Source organism: Salmo trutta, chromosome 32, assembly GCF_901001165.1.
Source record: "Salmo trutta chromosome 32, fSalTru1.1, whole genome shotgun sequence".
NCBI classification, from domain to species: Eukaryota; Metazoa; Chordata; class Actinopteri; order Salmoniformes; family Salmonidae; genus Salmo; species Salmo trutta.
Genome location: NC_042988.1, coordinates 7,824,053 through 7,840,968, shown reverse-complemented (window position 1 = coordinate 7,840,968; position 16,916 = coordinate 7,824,053). Strand labels below are relative to the sequence as shown.

At 38.2% G+C, this 16,916-nt stretch overlaps 2 protein-coding genes and 1 pseudogene across 2 annotated transcripts; all 3 read left to right on the top strand.

Moving 5' to 3' along the window:
* The first annotated feature begins 238 nt into the window (after positions 1 to 238).
* On the top strand, positions 239 to 1,229 carry LOC115170661 (interferon beta). Its single transcript, XM_029726906.1, has 5 exons — positions 239 to 364; positions 461 to 547; positions 679 to 828; positions 925 to 1,017; positions 1,122 to 1,229. The coding sequence occupies exons 1-5, from the start codon at positions 239 to 241 to the stop codon at positions 1,227 to 1,229; spliced, it is 564 nt and encodes a 187-aa protein (XP_029582766.1).
* Positions 1,230 to 3,424: 2,195 nt separating this feature from the next.
* On the top strand, positions 3,425 to 6,674 carry LOC115170660 (interferon a3-like). Its single transcript, XM_029726904.1, has 5 exons — positions 3,425 to 3,559; positions 3,828 to 3,902; positions 4,033 to 4,182; positions 4,494 to 4,571; positions 6,552 to 6,674. The coding sequence occupies exons 1-5, from the start codon at positions 3,425 to 3,427 to the stop codon at positions 6,672 to 6,674; spliced, it is 561 nt and encodes a 186-aa protein (XP_029582764.1).
* A 7,153-nt stretch (positions 6,675 to 13,827) lies between these two features.
* Positions 13,828 to 15,848, top strand: LOC115170599 (interferon a3-like; annotated as a pseudogene).
* The last annotated feature ends 1,068 nt before the right edge of the window (positions 15,849 to 16,916 follow it).

Here is a 16,916-nt window from a genome sequence, read left to right as displayed (position 1 = left end):
ACACCCATTCACTTTTTGTACATCCTTTCAATCCTCACTATTTAAATTAATCCGCAGATATGGGATCAGAACACAAACCACATTCTCACTGGAGGAAATTTGCAATATACTGGCAACAGGTGAGTCAACAATATGCTATCTTTTGATAATTGCTTCAGGATACAAATAATGAATTATTTTCAGGATTATATTCGACTAACAATGATCATCTGCTGCAGATCATCTAACTACAATAAGAATGGCACTTCAGACTATCACTTGGATGAGCGCCTTCCTCTGCGTCGTGCAAGTTTGCTCCATGCCCATGCCTTGCCAGCTACAAGGACAGCTGGTGCGAATAACCCACAACCTACTGAGAGACATGGTACATTTTGTAAATTACTTTTGTCTTGAGAAGTATTATCCACCTATGTATAACTGAATAGCTCAACGTGAATGCTGTGTTTTCTCTGTCTTTCAGGGGGGTAATTTTCCTCTGGAGTGTCTGCAGGAGAACGTCTTCATGGCATTCCCAGACACCGCATTTACATCCTCCGGCGCGCCACAGGTAAGGGCAAGCGAGCATATCCAAGTGTTCTTTACAGCATGAAAGAGGATTTGCAACCGTTAGGATTAGAAAGTAGATAACTTTAAACTGCCATTCATGTTATTTGAAAGTATTGTTGTTGTCCGTTTCAGTTGAGCAGCAGTGGTGCTAAGGCTATTTATGAGACATTGAAGAACATCGACACATTGTTTGGAGCTGACGACCTGCCTACTCAGTGGGACCAACGGAAGATGGAGAATTTTCAGAATATTGTATACCGCCAGATTGAAGAGAGCAAATGTGTGAGTTACTATGCCAACACACATCGCTTAACTGTTTAATTGTGGTATTGTGACATTTTTATTATTATTCATCGCCTGCCTTTTTCTTTCTGGCAGATGATGGGCAGTGTGGATACAAGTGATTATCTCATCAGGACAGAAGGACTGAATACGTACTTTGGGAACATTGCAGCAGTCCTAAAAGAAAAGGTAGACTACAGGTTAAACACATATAGACACATTTTTTTGATAATATCTCTACATTGGACAATATTACCATACATTTCCCTAACAGTTTATTTGTATTTTCACAGAATTTCAGTTACTGCGCCTGGGAAGTGGTTCGAAAAGAGCTCCTGTACACCCTACAGTTCATTCTGGAACACACCTCTGATAGCCTTCTGTGGGCCAACAGAACATGAACTTGAACTTGCAGAACATTTTTGGAATTGTGTTTTACAATTGTACATGATTTTAAAAGCCTACTATTCTACAATCACGTAATGTGCAACGTCAAACAGAAATATTATGTATTTATTTATTTATTAAGGTTATTTATTTATGTATGCCTATTTATGAATGTATTGATTTATCTATTGGAAAATATGTTGCTCTTCATCAAATGTTAAGTTAATAAACATTTGTATACTTTGAAATATTATTAATCTGAGTGCTCATTCTGTAGCCCAGTCTGTCGGTGTGTGAACATTCATATTTGTATTAAACATGCTCAGGACATATGGATGTCAGTACTATTAGTCCTATAGCCTACGGGTCCTGCACATGTGCAGAAGCTTCAGGACCTTTAGCTGTTGGGAGGAAAGATCCGTTTTTTACATTGCCTGTTTTTATTTCACATCATTCTTTCCATAATCTCACCAGTCAAAACATAACTAACCAACACTAACACTTTGATGAAATCAATTCACTTTAAGCTGTCACTGTAGGATCAATATTGGTTTGTTCTTTACCTCTAGAACACAACTTGAAACTTCAGGAGGAGGAACCCAAGTGGTGGACCTGGTTTCAACGACAGAAAAGTAATTTCTACATTTGCGGCATAATGAGGAAATAATGAAAATAATGAAAATCTTTGTACCATTGTTCTAGTTTTAGATGCACATTACGATAACATTATGTCAACTGTAATATTAATTAACTGTCTTCTTTTGCTTTTATTTCAGAGGGTCAAGCAATGGCGACAAGGTTGTCAAGACAAAACTTGAAACTGTGGGGAGACTTTCTCTTTAACCTCAAAAGAGAAACATGCTTTTCTTATGCTATGAGAAAGCTTTTTAGAATGTAGACCTTTCCACATGACTCTGTAATCTTTATTTAAATGTTCAGACTGTTCTCTCTTGTCTCCTTCAGTCTTTGTACTGGATATTTTGGGGTATTTCAAGGTCTTGATACTGTAATTGCGAATAACCTTTATCAAATGCATGTGTCAACAATGAATGTGTATGGTTGGCTTTATTTTTCACTTTGAATGTTCTAGAGTAAAAAGTTATATCAATGTAATGGACAGACAGACAGACAGACAGACAGACAGACAGACAGACAGACAGACAGTCGAGGCTAAGTGAAAGTGATGAAGGGATCTGAGACCAGCACTGAAGCCTAGCCGTATTGGCGGCTCCATAACATCAACAATTTATATTGTCTATCAATATCCGAAATAGACATAAGGCCTATGCTTTCCCAGCAGTTAACTGACTTGCCTAGTTAAATAAATGTAAAAAAAAAACCAAGAATGGTCCACCACCCAAAGGACATCCAGCCAACTTGACACATTTGTGAGACGCATTGGAGTCAACATGGGCCAGCATCCCTGTGGAACGCTTCGACACCTTGTAGAGTCCATGCCCCGACAAATTGATGGTGTTCTGAGGGCAAAATGGGGTGCAACTCAATATTAGGAAGGTGTTCCTAATGATTTGTACACTCAGTGTACGGTCAGATATAATTTTTCATTTGTCCTTTGTAAAGAAAAGGACAACGTTCCAACAAATCATGTTGTCACTGCTCGTCAAAATTGCATCACCAGCTGGTGGAAGTTGGTTCCGTCATTGTTGAAATGAGAAGATGAGACCCCCAGACGTCTCCCTTTCACTTTCATTTGAAGCGCAACATTGAGGACTTGCAAGAACGCCACGAAACAATATTTCGGACTAACTTGGGAACGAAACCCACTAAATTGACTTATTATATGGGTAAATGTCATAGTTTGGGGTTTTATTTCGACTTCGACGATTTTGTTATCAGACTTTTTTAGATTTTTTTTTTGCGGTTCACGCGAAGTTAATGTCAGTTAAAAGCCTAGCTCGCGTATAGCTTATTCTCGCGAATAGCCTATATCTAAATAAAATAACCTATATTGTTTTGGTTAAACTATCATTCAACGCTGGCATTTGTTCGTCCAGAAGTCGGACAAAACATGGAATTCCTTTGCCTGCATGTGCTAGAGTCTGAAAAGTTAAAGTCCCCGCCTCCGGTAGGTTAATCGGGGATATTCTCCATACAGTTTTCGCTTTCCCATCTCCAAATAAAACTCCTTAAGAGCCAAAATGTTCAAACTCAACTGGAAAACTAAGAGCAAAGCAAACTACTATTTACAATGTATACAATGCAGAGTTGGACGTGTTTATTTCTTATTATTTGCAGTATGCAGAGCGTGTGTCATTGCTGTGACTGGATCCGACACCACTACGGTCACTTGAGCTCAGAATACCTTTCCCTGCTGGACCAGATGGTGAGTTATCAGCACACTGTAAGAGGAGACTGAATGCATGTATTAAGGACAGCAAAACAACCAACCTATCAGAATACTATTGTGTTTCATGTTCAGCCTTTGTGTTAGAAGACTGTAATCTATATTTGAGTAGCCATAGTAAAAGGCGCTAAGGCTATAATGACAGAGCGACCACGAGAAGCAATATACATTAGGCCTATACTGTCCTTGCAGTATAAGCTATACTTTTAGACGCGTGACTTAACATACTATATTGGTTGTATTCCAGGGAGGAGACATCACAGAGCAGGATGCCCCAGTCTTTTTCCCAACATTACTTTACAGACACATAGATGAAGCCAAGGTAAAAACTAGAATTATGACTTATCATGTTCTAATCTGCTTTAGTATAGCAGTCTTGACCTAATGTTAAATTTATGCCATAATTGGAGCCTATACTGTTTCTAATCTTCTTTTTACATGTTCATGTGTAGTTTGAGGACCAAGTCAGATTCCGGAACGAGACCATCTATCAAATCACAAAACTGTTTGATGGGAATATGAAGGCTGTCACCTGGGACAAGAAAAAGCTGGACGATTTCCTCAACATTCTAGAACGCCAATTGGAGAACCTTAATTCCTGTGTAAGTAATGGGTCTATTTAAAGTATAATCCCTGTTTAGGTCAGGGCTCTCCAACCCTGTTCATGGAGAGCTTCCCTCGTGTAGGTTAACGCTCCAACACCAGTTGTAACTAACCTGATTCAGTTAATCAACCAGCTAATTAATCGGCTGTGATAGATTAGGATTGTAGTGAAAACCTAAAGGACCGTATCTCTCCAGGAACAGGGTTGGAAAGCCCTGCTTTAGGTGTAGACTACTAACTGTACAAGTGAGAAAATCTATGTGGGCTGTTATGTTCAGTGGGAGGCTAATGTTTTAATTTTGTCCAACAGGTATCACCTGCCAAGAAACCTGAGAGGAGACTGAAACGCTACTTCAAGGAGTTGAATAGGAAGGTTCTGAGAAAAATGGTGAGTTCGGTTTCGTATGGAAACATGTTTAATACATCTAATCAAATGAATATAAACTAGGCTAAGCAGGAGCAGGTTTGAAACCGGGATTGGTTGGACAACAACCAGTGAGATAGCACGTCGCGAAATTTAAAAAAATAATCATCTCAAAATTAAAATTGAAGTATTATAAGGCATTTTAAAGATACTCTGCTCGTTAATCCAATCACATTGTCCGATTTCAATAAGGTTTTACGGTGAAAGCAAAACATTAGATTATTTTAGCATAGCACATTAGCAAAAAAAAAGCAATTTTCCAAGCACAGATAGCGGCACTAAACTTTGACAATCTTCATCAGATGACACTCCTAGGACATCATGTTAGACAATACATGCATTTGTTGTTCGATCAATTTCATATTTATATCCAAAATCCCCATTTTTACATCGGCGTGTGATGTTCAGAAAATGTTTTCTCCCCATAACTGCCGGTGAATTGGCACATACATTTACAGAAGAACTCATAAACGTTGACAAAATTTATAGCAATTATTTAAAGAATTAGAGATAATCTACTCCTTTATGCAACCACTTTGTCAGATTTCAAAATAACTTTACGGAAAAAGCACATTGTTCAATATTCTGAGTACAGAACTTAGCCTTCAATGCTAAGCTATACAGTTAGCCTACAACCACTGCGTGACAAATCTCTAAAAATATGTTAGAAATATTTTCTTACCTTTGCTGATCTTCGGCGGAATGCACTCAGAAGGGCACCCACTTCCACAAGAAATGTTCATTTGTTCTGCAAAGTCCATCATTTATGTCCAAATACGTCTGTTTTGTTGAACCATCCAGAACACAGTCAAAACTGTTCGCTCTTCTGGCACCCCAATGGTGGAACAAGTTCCCTCACGACGCCAGGACAGCGGAGTCAATCACCACCTTCCGGAGACACCTGAAACCCCACCTCTTTAAGGAATACCTGGGATAGGATAAAGTAATCCTTCTACCCCCCCCCCCCTCCCAAAAGATTTAGATGCACTATTGTAAAGTGGTTGTTCCACTGGATATCTTAAGGTGAATGCACCAATTTGTAAGTCGCTCTGGATAAGAGCGTCTGCTAAATGACTTAAATGTAAATGTAAATGTAAACACCATTACCATTTGTAGAAACACGTCAAACGATGTTTACAATCAATCCTTTAGGGTATTTTTAACGTAAAATTGAGATATTTACAAACCGGGCAATAGGTATTCATCCCAGAAAGAAAAATAAAAAACAACAAAGTCACGTGGTGCACAAGACAACCTGTCCTCAGACTGGCCAGTGATTGGCTGAGCCACAATTTTCTGCCCGGTAACAGGTGACGGATGAAACCAGTTCCTAAAGATTGTTGAACAGCCAATGAAAGAGTTAGGAGTTGCAACATAAAGCTATGTCACTGTATGTTTTCAAGGGATTCAAAAGAAAAACTACATTTCTAATTTCTCCCACTTCCTCATTAAATTTTTCTCAGGTTTTATACCTGCCATATGAGTTCTGTTATACTCACAGACACCATTCAAACAGTTTTAGAAACTTCAGAGTGTTTCTATCCAAATCTACTAATGATATGCATATTATAGTTTCTGGGTCAGAGTAGTAACCTGTTTAAATTGGGTACGTTTTTCATCAGGCCGTGAAAATACTGCCCCCTAGCCTCAATACATCTAATCAAATGAATATAAAGTAGGCTAAGCAGGAGCAGTTTTGAAAGACTTTTTGGGTTCTAGGGCCATATGTATTAAGCATCTCAGAAAAGTGCAGATCTAGTATCAGGCCTCTGCCTTATTTATAGTGATCTGAAATGCAAAACTGGTCCCTAAATCAGCACTCCTACTCTGAGAAGCTTCATACATTATTACATACGGCCCCAGCCCTTGTTGTTCAAGACAATATGATCATTGTATGACCAGAAAGTCACACCACTAATATGTACATTTTCCTTTGTGTTTCAGAACTACAGTGCACAGGCGTGGGAGCTCATCAGGAAAGAGACCAAACGTCATCTGCAAAGATTGGATATTTTTAAGGCAAAGATTACTGATCATCCGGACTCATCTCAGAAGCTACGCCCTTAACAGTTTATAAAGAATGCACACAATCAACGTGGGACCTGTTAGTCTATTATTATATTTAAATGCATAAATCATCGTTTATTATTATTATACATTTATATTTTGTATGTCCCTTTTGTACCTATGTTGAACCTGAACTGTATTACTGTCTGCTTGAATAACCTGTGAAAAATTGACATATTGGAAAATGTGTCTATTTGAATTTTACTGTGTCTCTTCCTGCTTTGTTCAGTGTCTCACACTTATTCTCAGTGGTGGAAAATTTCCGACTATCATACTTGAGTAAAAAGTAAGAATACCTTAATAGAAAATGACTCAGTAAAAGTAAAATGCACCCAGTAAAATTCTACTTGATTAAAAGTATTTGGTTTAAAATATACTAAAGTATTTACATTTTAGTGATTTAGCAGATGCTCTTATTCAGAGCAACTTACAGTAGTGAATGCATACATTTCATACATTTCATACATTTCATTTTTTTTCCCTGTGCTGGCCCCCGTGGGAATCGAACCCAAACACTGGCATTGCAAACACCATTGCGCTACCAACTGAGCTACACAGAAGGCTGTATCAAAAGTAAATGTTATTGCTAAAATATACTTAAGTATCAAATGTAGAAGTATAAAGCGTTTCCAATTCGTTATATTTAGCAATCCAGACGTCACCATTTTCTTGTACTCTTAATTTACGGATAGCCAGGGGCACACTCCAACATTCAGATGTAATTAACAAACGAAACATGTGTGTTTAGTGAGTCCGCTGGCAGGGGCGAAATCTGATATTAACTTTGGAGGGGACAATTACATGACAATTTTACTCAAGAGCAATTCCTGAGGGGGAAAACCAAAGTAGTGCTGTAACGCATAGCCTACGTTGTAATGGTAAATGTATATTGAGGAACCAAAAAAATAAGGTGTTTGCCATACTCCTAACTACTGGTACCCAAAACTACACAACTAATCACAACAGCAATACCATTGCCTTTAACAAATCTTAGTTCAGTCACCAGTTTAAGTTGAGAGTGGGGGTATCCATGGCATTTTCCAATTATGTTCCTATTTTACAAGTAAAAAAAATTGAGAACCTTTCAATAATGTTGCAAAACAAAGACTCAACAAACTTACCTGAGACTCCCTGTCTCTGCCAGTCTGTCCCTGCCCATCTGTCCTCAGCTCTGCTGTCTGTGTGCCATCTGTTGCCTGCTCTGCCTAATGACATCAGGGTGAAACATTCCATTAGTATTTCACTTCTTTCTTATGAACATTTTATCAACTAGTCTTTGAGATATTAGGCTACTAGGGTTCTTACTTTGCGTTTTGGTGTACTGAAAAATACTCTGATGTCCGTCCTTTTTTTTCTGCCATTTTTCTACCTGGCTGGCTACACACACATACACACACTCACACTCACACTCACAACATCACACACACACACACACACACACACACACACACACACACACACACACACACACCACAGTGTGTAAGTTATTTACAGTAGGAGATGGGCTTCTACCATCTTATCTTCTATCATTCTATATCGGCTTCGATCTAAAAGGTAGCTAGCAAATGTGAAACGGATTGCAGTGACAAGAGTTGACAGCTGTATGAGTTCAACATTTTACACAACATATGCTGCAACCTTTGTAATTTTAATCATGTTTCATATTGCTGGCTTCCAACAATAGCTGAATTTGCAAACTAGTGAGCACCAATTCCGTTTCAGTGGTGTCTGCTATAATCTTTGCTACCCGGGTTAAATAAAGGTGAAAATAAAATAAATAAATAAAGTTCCCTTGCGACAATTTAGCTTTTGCAACGAGACCATTAATATATTTAAGACAATGGTAAAACCAGAGTCTAGTTTCTGTTCAGTTTGGACTTCAGTTTATTGCTAACCTTATCACAGGGACTTTGAAGCACCAACTTACATGCATGCTGATCTTGGAATAACGAGAGCAAAGATTCCATCTTTGACAACGCCACATAAATGGAAAAGGTACTAGCTAGCTTAATAGTTAATGTTTGCTCGCTAGCTCTGGCAAATTCAGCTAGTATGTGTGTGAACCCTGCCAACATAAAACAAAACATTGCTATGGCGATTGACTGGATTAACCTCACGTCAGTTACGTGCATTGAGTGCCTTTCAGACAGTAGATACAGACCCTCTGTTACCTTGACAACGAAGGAACTGGCAGTGGATCAAACCATTGTGAGGCAAAGGGTGGGGGGGTCGCAATCTTTTGAAAACTTAAAAATGAGATATTAATATCTATAATCAGCACAATTGCTTTCATTGCGTATTATTAATATGATTTAAATTACATAGTTATGTTTACAGTGATATATTGGGGGGGACAAATCATATTTTTCCCAGGATGGGGGGGGTCGTGTCCCCCCCGTCCCCCTGGGATGTTCCGCCCCTGTCCGCTAGATCAGAGGCACTAGGGATGACCATGGATGTTCTGTTGATAAGTGCATGAATTTGACAATTTTCCTGTCCTGCTAAGCATTTAAAATGTAACGAGTACTTTTGGGTGTCAAGGAAAATGTATGGAGGAAAATAATAATATTTAGGAATGTAATGAATTCAAAAGTAAATGTAGTCAAAAAATATATAGTAAATTAAAGTACAGATACCCCAAAAAACTTCTTAATTAGTACTTTAATGTATTTTTACTTAAGTACTTTACACCACTGTTTATTCTACATGTTTGACCTGTTTAATACATAGAAATGCACCTGTTGTAGACAGACAGGGGTGTCTGAGGATTGCTCTCACAAGGTCGGCTCAGCGGGAGTGAAAATATTGGCAGAACACCCAGACTGTGGTTGCCAGGTGTTGTTCTCCTCCGCACCCGGTCTCTGAGAGCAAACGCTTTGCTGAGAAAGGAGACAGTTGGCTATCTTTGTGTAACCCGTAGAGACAGTATAAATATGCTGAGGGAAATACCTCGTCAGAGCTTTTGACTAACTTCCAGATGAAGCGCTGTTTGTCTGTAATCTCTCCGCTGGCGTGAATAGACATAAATTCATTTAGCTTGACTTTGGGGTCCTTAGTGTAATTTCCCCGACTTGTGAATACAATGTATTTTGTATAATTTGTCCAAATTTCTCATCCCCCCTTTGCTGCTATAGTAGCCTCCACTCTTCTGGGAATGCTTTCCACTAGATGTTACTTGAAACATTGTTGCGGGGAGTTGCTTCCATTCAGCCAGAAGACCATTAGTGAGGTCGGGCACTGATGTTGGGCGATTAGGCCTGGCTCGCAGTCGGTGTTTCATTTCATCCCAAACGTGTTCAATGGGGTTGGTATCAGGGCTCTCTGCAAGCCAGACAAGTTCTTTCAAACCAATCTCGACAAACCATTTCTGTATGGACCTTGCTTGGTGGACTAGGGCATTGTCAGGCTGAAACAGGATAGGGACTTCCCCAAACTGTTTCCACAAAGGTTGGAAGCACAGAATTGTCTAGAATGTCATTGTATGCTGTAGCGTTAAGATTTCCCTTCACTGGAGCTAAGGGGCCTAGCCCGAACCATGAAAAACAGCCCCACACCACTATTCCTCCTCCACCAAACTTTACAGTTGGCACTATGCATTCGGGCAGGTAGAGTTCTTCTGGTATCCGCCAAACTCAGATTTGTCCGTCGGACTGACAGATGGTGAAGCATGATTCATCAGTACAGAAAACGTGTTTCCACTGCAGCGAGCTTGACACCACTCCAGCCGACGCTTGGCATTACCGAATCAATGTAATAAGAATGAACACCAAGAGAGAAAAGGAAAAGATAAGCCAATACCACTGCACTATACTATCGAAATAGGTTACTGTTTTCTTGTTTTTTTATATTCAATATTGAATATGGGGCGACAGGTAGCCTAGTGGTTAGAATGTTGGGCCAGTAATGGAAAGGTTGCTAGATCGAATCCCCGAGCTGACAAGGTACAAATCTGTTGTTCTGCCCCTGAACAAGGCAGTTAACCCACTGTTCCTAGGCCGTCATTGTAAATAAGAATTTGATCTTAACTGATTTGTCTAGTTAAATAAAGGTAAAATAATAATTGTCTGCTGAATAACTACTTTCTAACCTCATGAAATGCAATTCTCTGCATAGACATGTATGAAAACTGTTAACTTGCTGGACAAAAAACATTCTTATTAATTTCACAATAGCAAAAAAAAGTGGGGCTTGTAAAGGGAAGCTAAAGCCTGAACCCTGCAGCCTTCTTCACCACAAAGGAATGTTTTATACCTTCACGTATAGCGATACTTCGGTTAATTATAAGATGAACAACTTTAGCAATGTAGGTACCATATCGAATCAAGATTAAGATAATCGGTTGTTGATCATTTCGAAAGTCTGTTTCACTTAAATATTATCAAAAGAAACATGGTTCTATTGAAATAGTTGAGTATCTGCCTGACTCTGTTCTGTCGAGGCACAGCTGACTCCGATCTGTGCAGGTGGACGCAGTTTATGCACCGATCTGTGCAGGTGGACGCAGTTTATGCACAATTTGATTCTGAATATATCTCATTATTAGGCCTACATTTATTTTACTTTTTTTACAGCACATTATATGTCACCAATGCTTTCATTCTCTTTACCACAATTTTTCATGTAAGGTTACTATTCCAATACAGCTCACTTTATTTCAGGGTGGACAAGTTACAGTTCTGAAAGAAAAGTCGTGCGCATGTTTCCAGAGCATGTTTACAAGAACACGCAGGTAGGACACACTTCAGTATCATATAGCAAGATTTTAATAGGCTAAACTATAGTATATGATATTTTACAATTGCAAAATGATAAATTGGAAGTTGACCCATGGAATTTATGAGACACCCTAATGCCTAAACCCCTGTTTTCTTTTACACAGGTGAGGACGTCTCTGTAGTTCCATTAGAGGCTTTGGGATATATGGCCCAATTATTTAATGGTCTGACTCCTGTCACGTGGAACAAGGAAACACTGAACCTGTTCAAAAACAGATGACCTAGTTAAGTTAAGAAATTAGAGGGATGTGTAAGTATGATCCCTCATGGTGTAGCCTAAGATATATATGGGAGGCAGACAATAAATGGCACAGGTCTTTAATTTGTGATTTAATCTAAATTATTTTTTTATAATATTTTCAGAACTTTAATTAATACGGAACTAATTCACTGACCACCATTTTATTGTCACCAGGTCGGGTGTGGTGTTGGGGAATCCTCTGGAGATGGAGGGTCGGTCACAACAGGCAACGCGTCATGAAAACACATTTCGACAAGCTGAACACCGTCTTGAAACAGAAGGTGGGTCCAATATCAAATGTCCTTGAAAAGAGGCTAAATTAATCCGAGGGAATGTTCTAGATCACCACAAATCGGATGAATTTCGCTGCCACAACTCACATGTGAAACATGGAACTTCCAAACGCCGTTTTAGTCGACGGATGCGTTAGCGCAGCACCTGCTGTGGTTGAGTTGACTCTAAAACAATTATGTATTGTATGCGCTCCAGGAACAGAGCGCATGCGCATGTGAGATCGTGGGGGGTTTCGGTTTGCTACAAACTGGTACAGATTTAAAAATTCCTCGACAGCAGAGTCAAGCAGTGAGGAAGAAGAGGTCTGTTGGACAAACCACATAATCATCATTGGAGACATGTGACATGTACATGAGGCTGGCTAATAGATTGATGGATGATATATTTACTGACTGACTGATTTATGTGAAGGCTATGTATTTATTTATTCATTTATTTTTTATATTAAAATTAAATAAAAAGAACATGCATCTATTATCATATTGTTTGTATTACTTTACATATTCAGTCATCCATGCATTCATCCATTCAGTCTTTCATGCATTCATTTGTTTACAGACAATATGCAGTTCAAAACAACGGCGTAGTGGAGTCTATGCACTACAGATTAGCACATGTAATATATTTATTTCATACCACGACTGTAGGCTGCGAAATAAACCTGTTGACCATTTAACAACATTTGTAATTAACTGACTGCACAAATACAGTGAAATTCATCTCAAGTTTGAAAATATCATTAATTTGCTGATTGGCCAACAGTCATGAACAATCATATGCTATGATGAGTTAGTTCATTGTTACAAGGTAACCTAATATAAAGACTTAACATAAAAACTGCATAATCAGAAACCTACACCTCCAATTAACGTCATCATCATCCTCATATGATTCTATATCTGAATGGGATTTTCATGGTTAAATAAAAGTTTAGAAAAATATAGCTATAACCCATCATTAGCGTAATCATCATTCACATTCGGTCAAATTCACACGTCATCGTCACGGCAAAATTACGGCATATAACTATTTTTTTAAACAAAATGAACTAACTTTAAAAAAAACTTGGAATTTACCGAATCAATTTAATAAGAATGAAGCGCATAAGAGAAAAGGAAAAGTAATTCCCCTGCATGCTGGCAACACCACCGCAACACCACCGCAACACCACCGCACTCTACTCTCCATTTTAGAGGCGGCGGCTTTAGTCTTCATTCAACACTACCAGTTACTCTATTAATAAAACGTGTTTCTATTTCAAAGATTTGCAATATTAACACTGTTCAGTAATGCTTCAGACTGCACTACCGGATTAAAAGAGAGTCAACAACAGACTAAACGTGTGTGAGCAAAAATGGATCTCCGTGCTACTCCTATCAAAAAAACGTTTCACCCAGAATCTGAAAAATGTGGTGTGCAATGTCCAAAACTACAGCATATTTATACTGAACATGGCCCTCATTTCATAGGAGAGATCCATGTACCATTGTATTATAGAAATAACAAATCAGCCATGGTTTTCTTAGTATTTAATATTCAATATGGCCTACATTTTAACACCTGCTGAATATGTTAGCATGAAATGCATTGCTCAATGCAATTCTCTACATATGAAAACTGTTAACTTGATAGGCAAACCTTTCTGATTAGTTTTACAACAGAATAATTAAGAATAAACCACCTGAAAATTGGGGCTTATAAAGGGAAGCGAAAGTCTGAACCATGAAACCCTTCTTCACCACAAAGGGATTTTGATACCTTTACGTAGCGATACTTGTGTCATATAAAATGGGCAAATTCAACAATCTAGGCATCATATCAATCAAGATAATCCGTCCTTAACATGGCTGTATTGAAATGGTTGAGCATTTGCCTGACTCTGTTCTGCCAAGGAACAGCTGCATCAAACCTTGCAGGTGGACGCAGTTTAGGTTGGGGAGGCTGAACGATGTGAGCATAGCCCTGCTCTCAGATATGGTGAGGAATTTAAACTGCACCAGTCCGCTATTTGTGTGCACAAATTGATGCGCAAAATTCGCAATGATATTAAATTTATATTTTGCATTATAGCACAATATATTTTTAAGCAATGCTTTCACTTTCTGAACCAAAATTTTTCATTTAAGGTTACTATCACAATATAGTTTACCTTCTTGATATTAATATGAATTCTATTTCAGGGTGGACTCTTCCACTTATGTGTGCAGAGAAAACGTCGAACAAACGTTTCCAGAGGATCTTTACAAGAACACAGAGGTAGGAGACACTTCAGCATTTTGATAGCCTAAAGTACAGTATAACTTAAGTACAGTATGTGTAATTGGAAGTTTAAAACCACTTATTTAGACACCAATGCCTAAACCCTGTTTTATTTATCCAGGGTGAGGACGTCTATGTGGTCGCATTGGAGGCTATGCGATATGTGGAGCAATTATACAACAACAGTCTGACGTCTGTCACGTGGAACAAAACAAAACTGAACATGTTCCAAAACGTCATATATCGTCAAGTTCAAAACTTAGAGTTATGTGTAAGTATGATCCCTCTTGTGTAGTCTATAGGTTATACACTGGGTGTTCAAAACATTAGCAAGAGCTGCTCTTTCGATGACATAGACTGGCCAGCTGAATCCAGGTGAAAGCAATGATCCCTCACTTGTTAGACCCACTTCTATTGGTGTGGAGGAAGGGGCGGAGACAGGTTAAACAAGGATTTTTAAGCCTTGAGACAATTGAGATATGGATTGTGTATGTGTGCCATTCAGAGGGTGAATGAGCAAGACAAAATATGTCTTTCACGGGAGTATGGTAGTAGGTGCCAGGCGCACCAGTTTGAATGTGTCAAGAACTGCAACGTCGCTGGATTTCTCATGCTCAACCGTTTCCCTTCTGTATGAAGAATGGTCCACCACCCAAAGGACATCCAGCCAACATGACACATCTGTGGGAAGTATTGGAGTCAACATGGGCCAGTATCGCTGTGGAACACATGCCCTGACGAATTTAGGCTGTTCTGAGGGTAAAACGGTGTGCTCAACTCAATGTTAGGAAGGTGTTCCTAATGTGGTGTACACTCAGTGCATTTTGGGGGATGACAATCGTGGGCATTGGTATTTAAATAATTGAAACGCTTCAAACACACCAAATATGTTTCTAATATTTTCATAACCGTCTCATAAGACATAATTAATGCACTCACCAGCATTTTATATTGTCTCCAGGTCGTAGGTGGTGTTTGGGAATCCTCTGGAGATGGATGGTCGGTTACTCTGAAAACATACTTCAACAAGCTGAACACCGTCTTGAAAGAGAAGGTGGGTCCAATTTCAAATGTCCTCAAATAGAGGCTAAATTAATCTGAGCAAAAGTTCTAGATCACCAGAAATGAGACTCATTTCAATGCCACAACTCACATATGAAACTTGGAATTGCCAAGTGCCGTTTTTATGTCGATGGATGCGTGGGAGCAACAACACCTGCAGTGGTTGAGTTGACTGAAATAAAATGTATATCTTGTACGCTCTCCAGGAACACAGCGCATGCGCATGGGAGATTGTGCGAAAGGAGATTCGCGAAAACTTGGTGCAGTTCAAGAAATTCATTGACAGCAGAGTCAAGCCGTGAGGAGAAGCACAGAATCATCATTGGAGACGTGACATATTCCTCAGGCTGGCTAACAGATTGATGGCTGATATATATACTGACTGACTGACTGACTGGCCGGCTGCTAGATTGACAGAATGACTGATTTATTTATTTATTTATTTATTTATATATATTGGTAGACTGATATTTATGTGTACACTATGCATTTATTTATTCGTGTTTTATTTATAATACAATTAAATAAAAAATACATACAACTACTCTCATATTGTTTTCATTCACTTATATAATTAATTCATGCATTCATGCATGCCTGCATTCATCCATTCATTTTTTTCATGCATTTATTTTTTTTATAGACCGACTTTCTAAACGGGGACTCTGAAATTGAACCAAAACCAAAGCACACTCAATTTTTGTAAATATCTGAGAGATGGGGTTGAAACAAATAACCACTGTCACAGAACTATAGATGCAAGGAAGGATGATCCATGAAATCACAATTCTAGTTTTATCTACATTTTGAAGATATACAGTGGTTGTTAATATTTGCATTGTTTCAACCAATGGTGTAAATCACGTTGGCACATTGGTTTGTTGTGTTGCAACACAATCTCACACTCAATTCGTTTAAATATGTACGAAAAGTATTTAGCATATTTCGAGCATTTTTGTGAGTTTTGTGTGGCTTAATTTGTGTGAAAAGATACACATTTTTGTACGTAGGAAAATACACACATTTTTGTACGACTTCATTCATTAGGAACAAACTTTTTCGGGGTCAAACTTTGGAACAATCTTTTGAAAGTTATTTGAGCAATGCTTGATGAGCAACTGCCTTTTTTATGTCCCATATATATTTCTATAATTCACCAAAATAATTATATTATAATAGAAGCCTTAGATTGTTTTTTTATTTGTATTAATGCCAATACTGTTTTCTATGCTTGTTTTCTCTTAATTCTTTAGAGTACTGGTGTATTTGGAGTCAGAAAGACCTTTTATTCGTGTAGGCAACCGTAGGACTATACACTTTTCTTCATAACGCATTTCATAGTTCGTGGAGACTACATTACTCAATTTTCTTTATATATTTATTCTTTAACTTCTTAGGACTATAATTTTCTTTATTTATTCTTTAATAAGGGTTTTTCTTTATTTTTACTATTTTCTACATTGTAGAATAATAGTGAAGACATCAGCACATTGAAATAACACATAGAATCATGTAGTAAACAATAAAGTGTTAAACTAATCAAAATATATTTTAGTCAAAAATATTCCTAGTCAAAGCTTATCCAGCTGGGAAAAGAGAGAATGTTGTCAT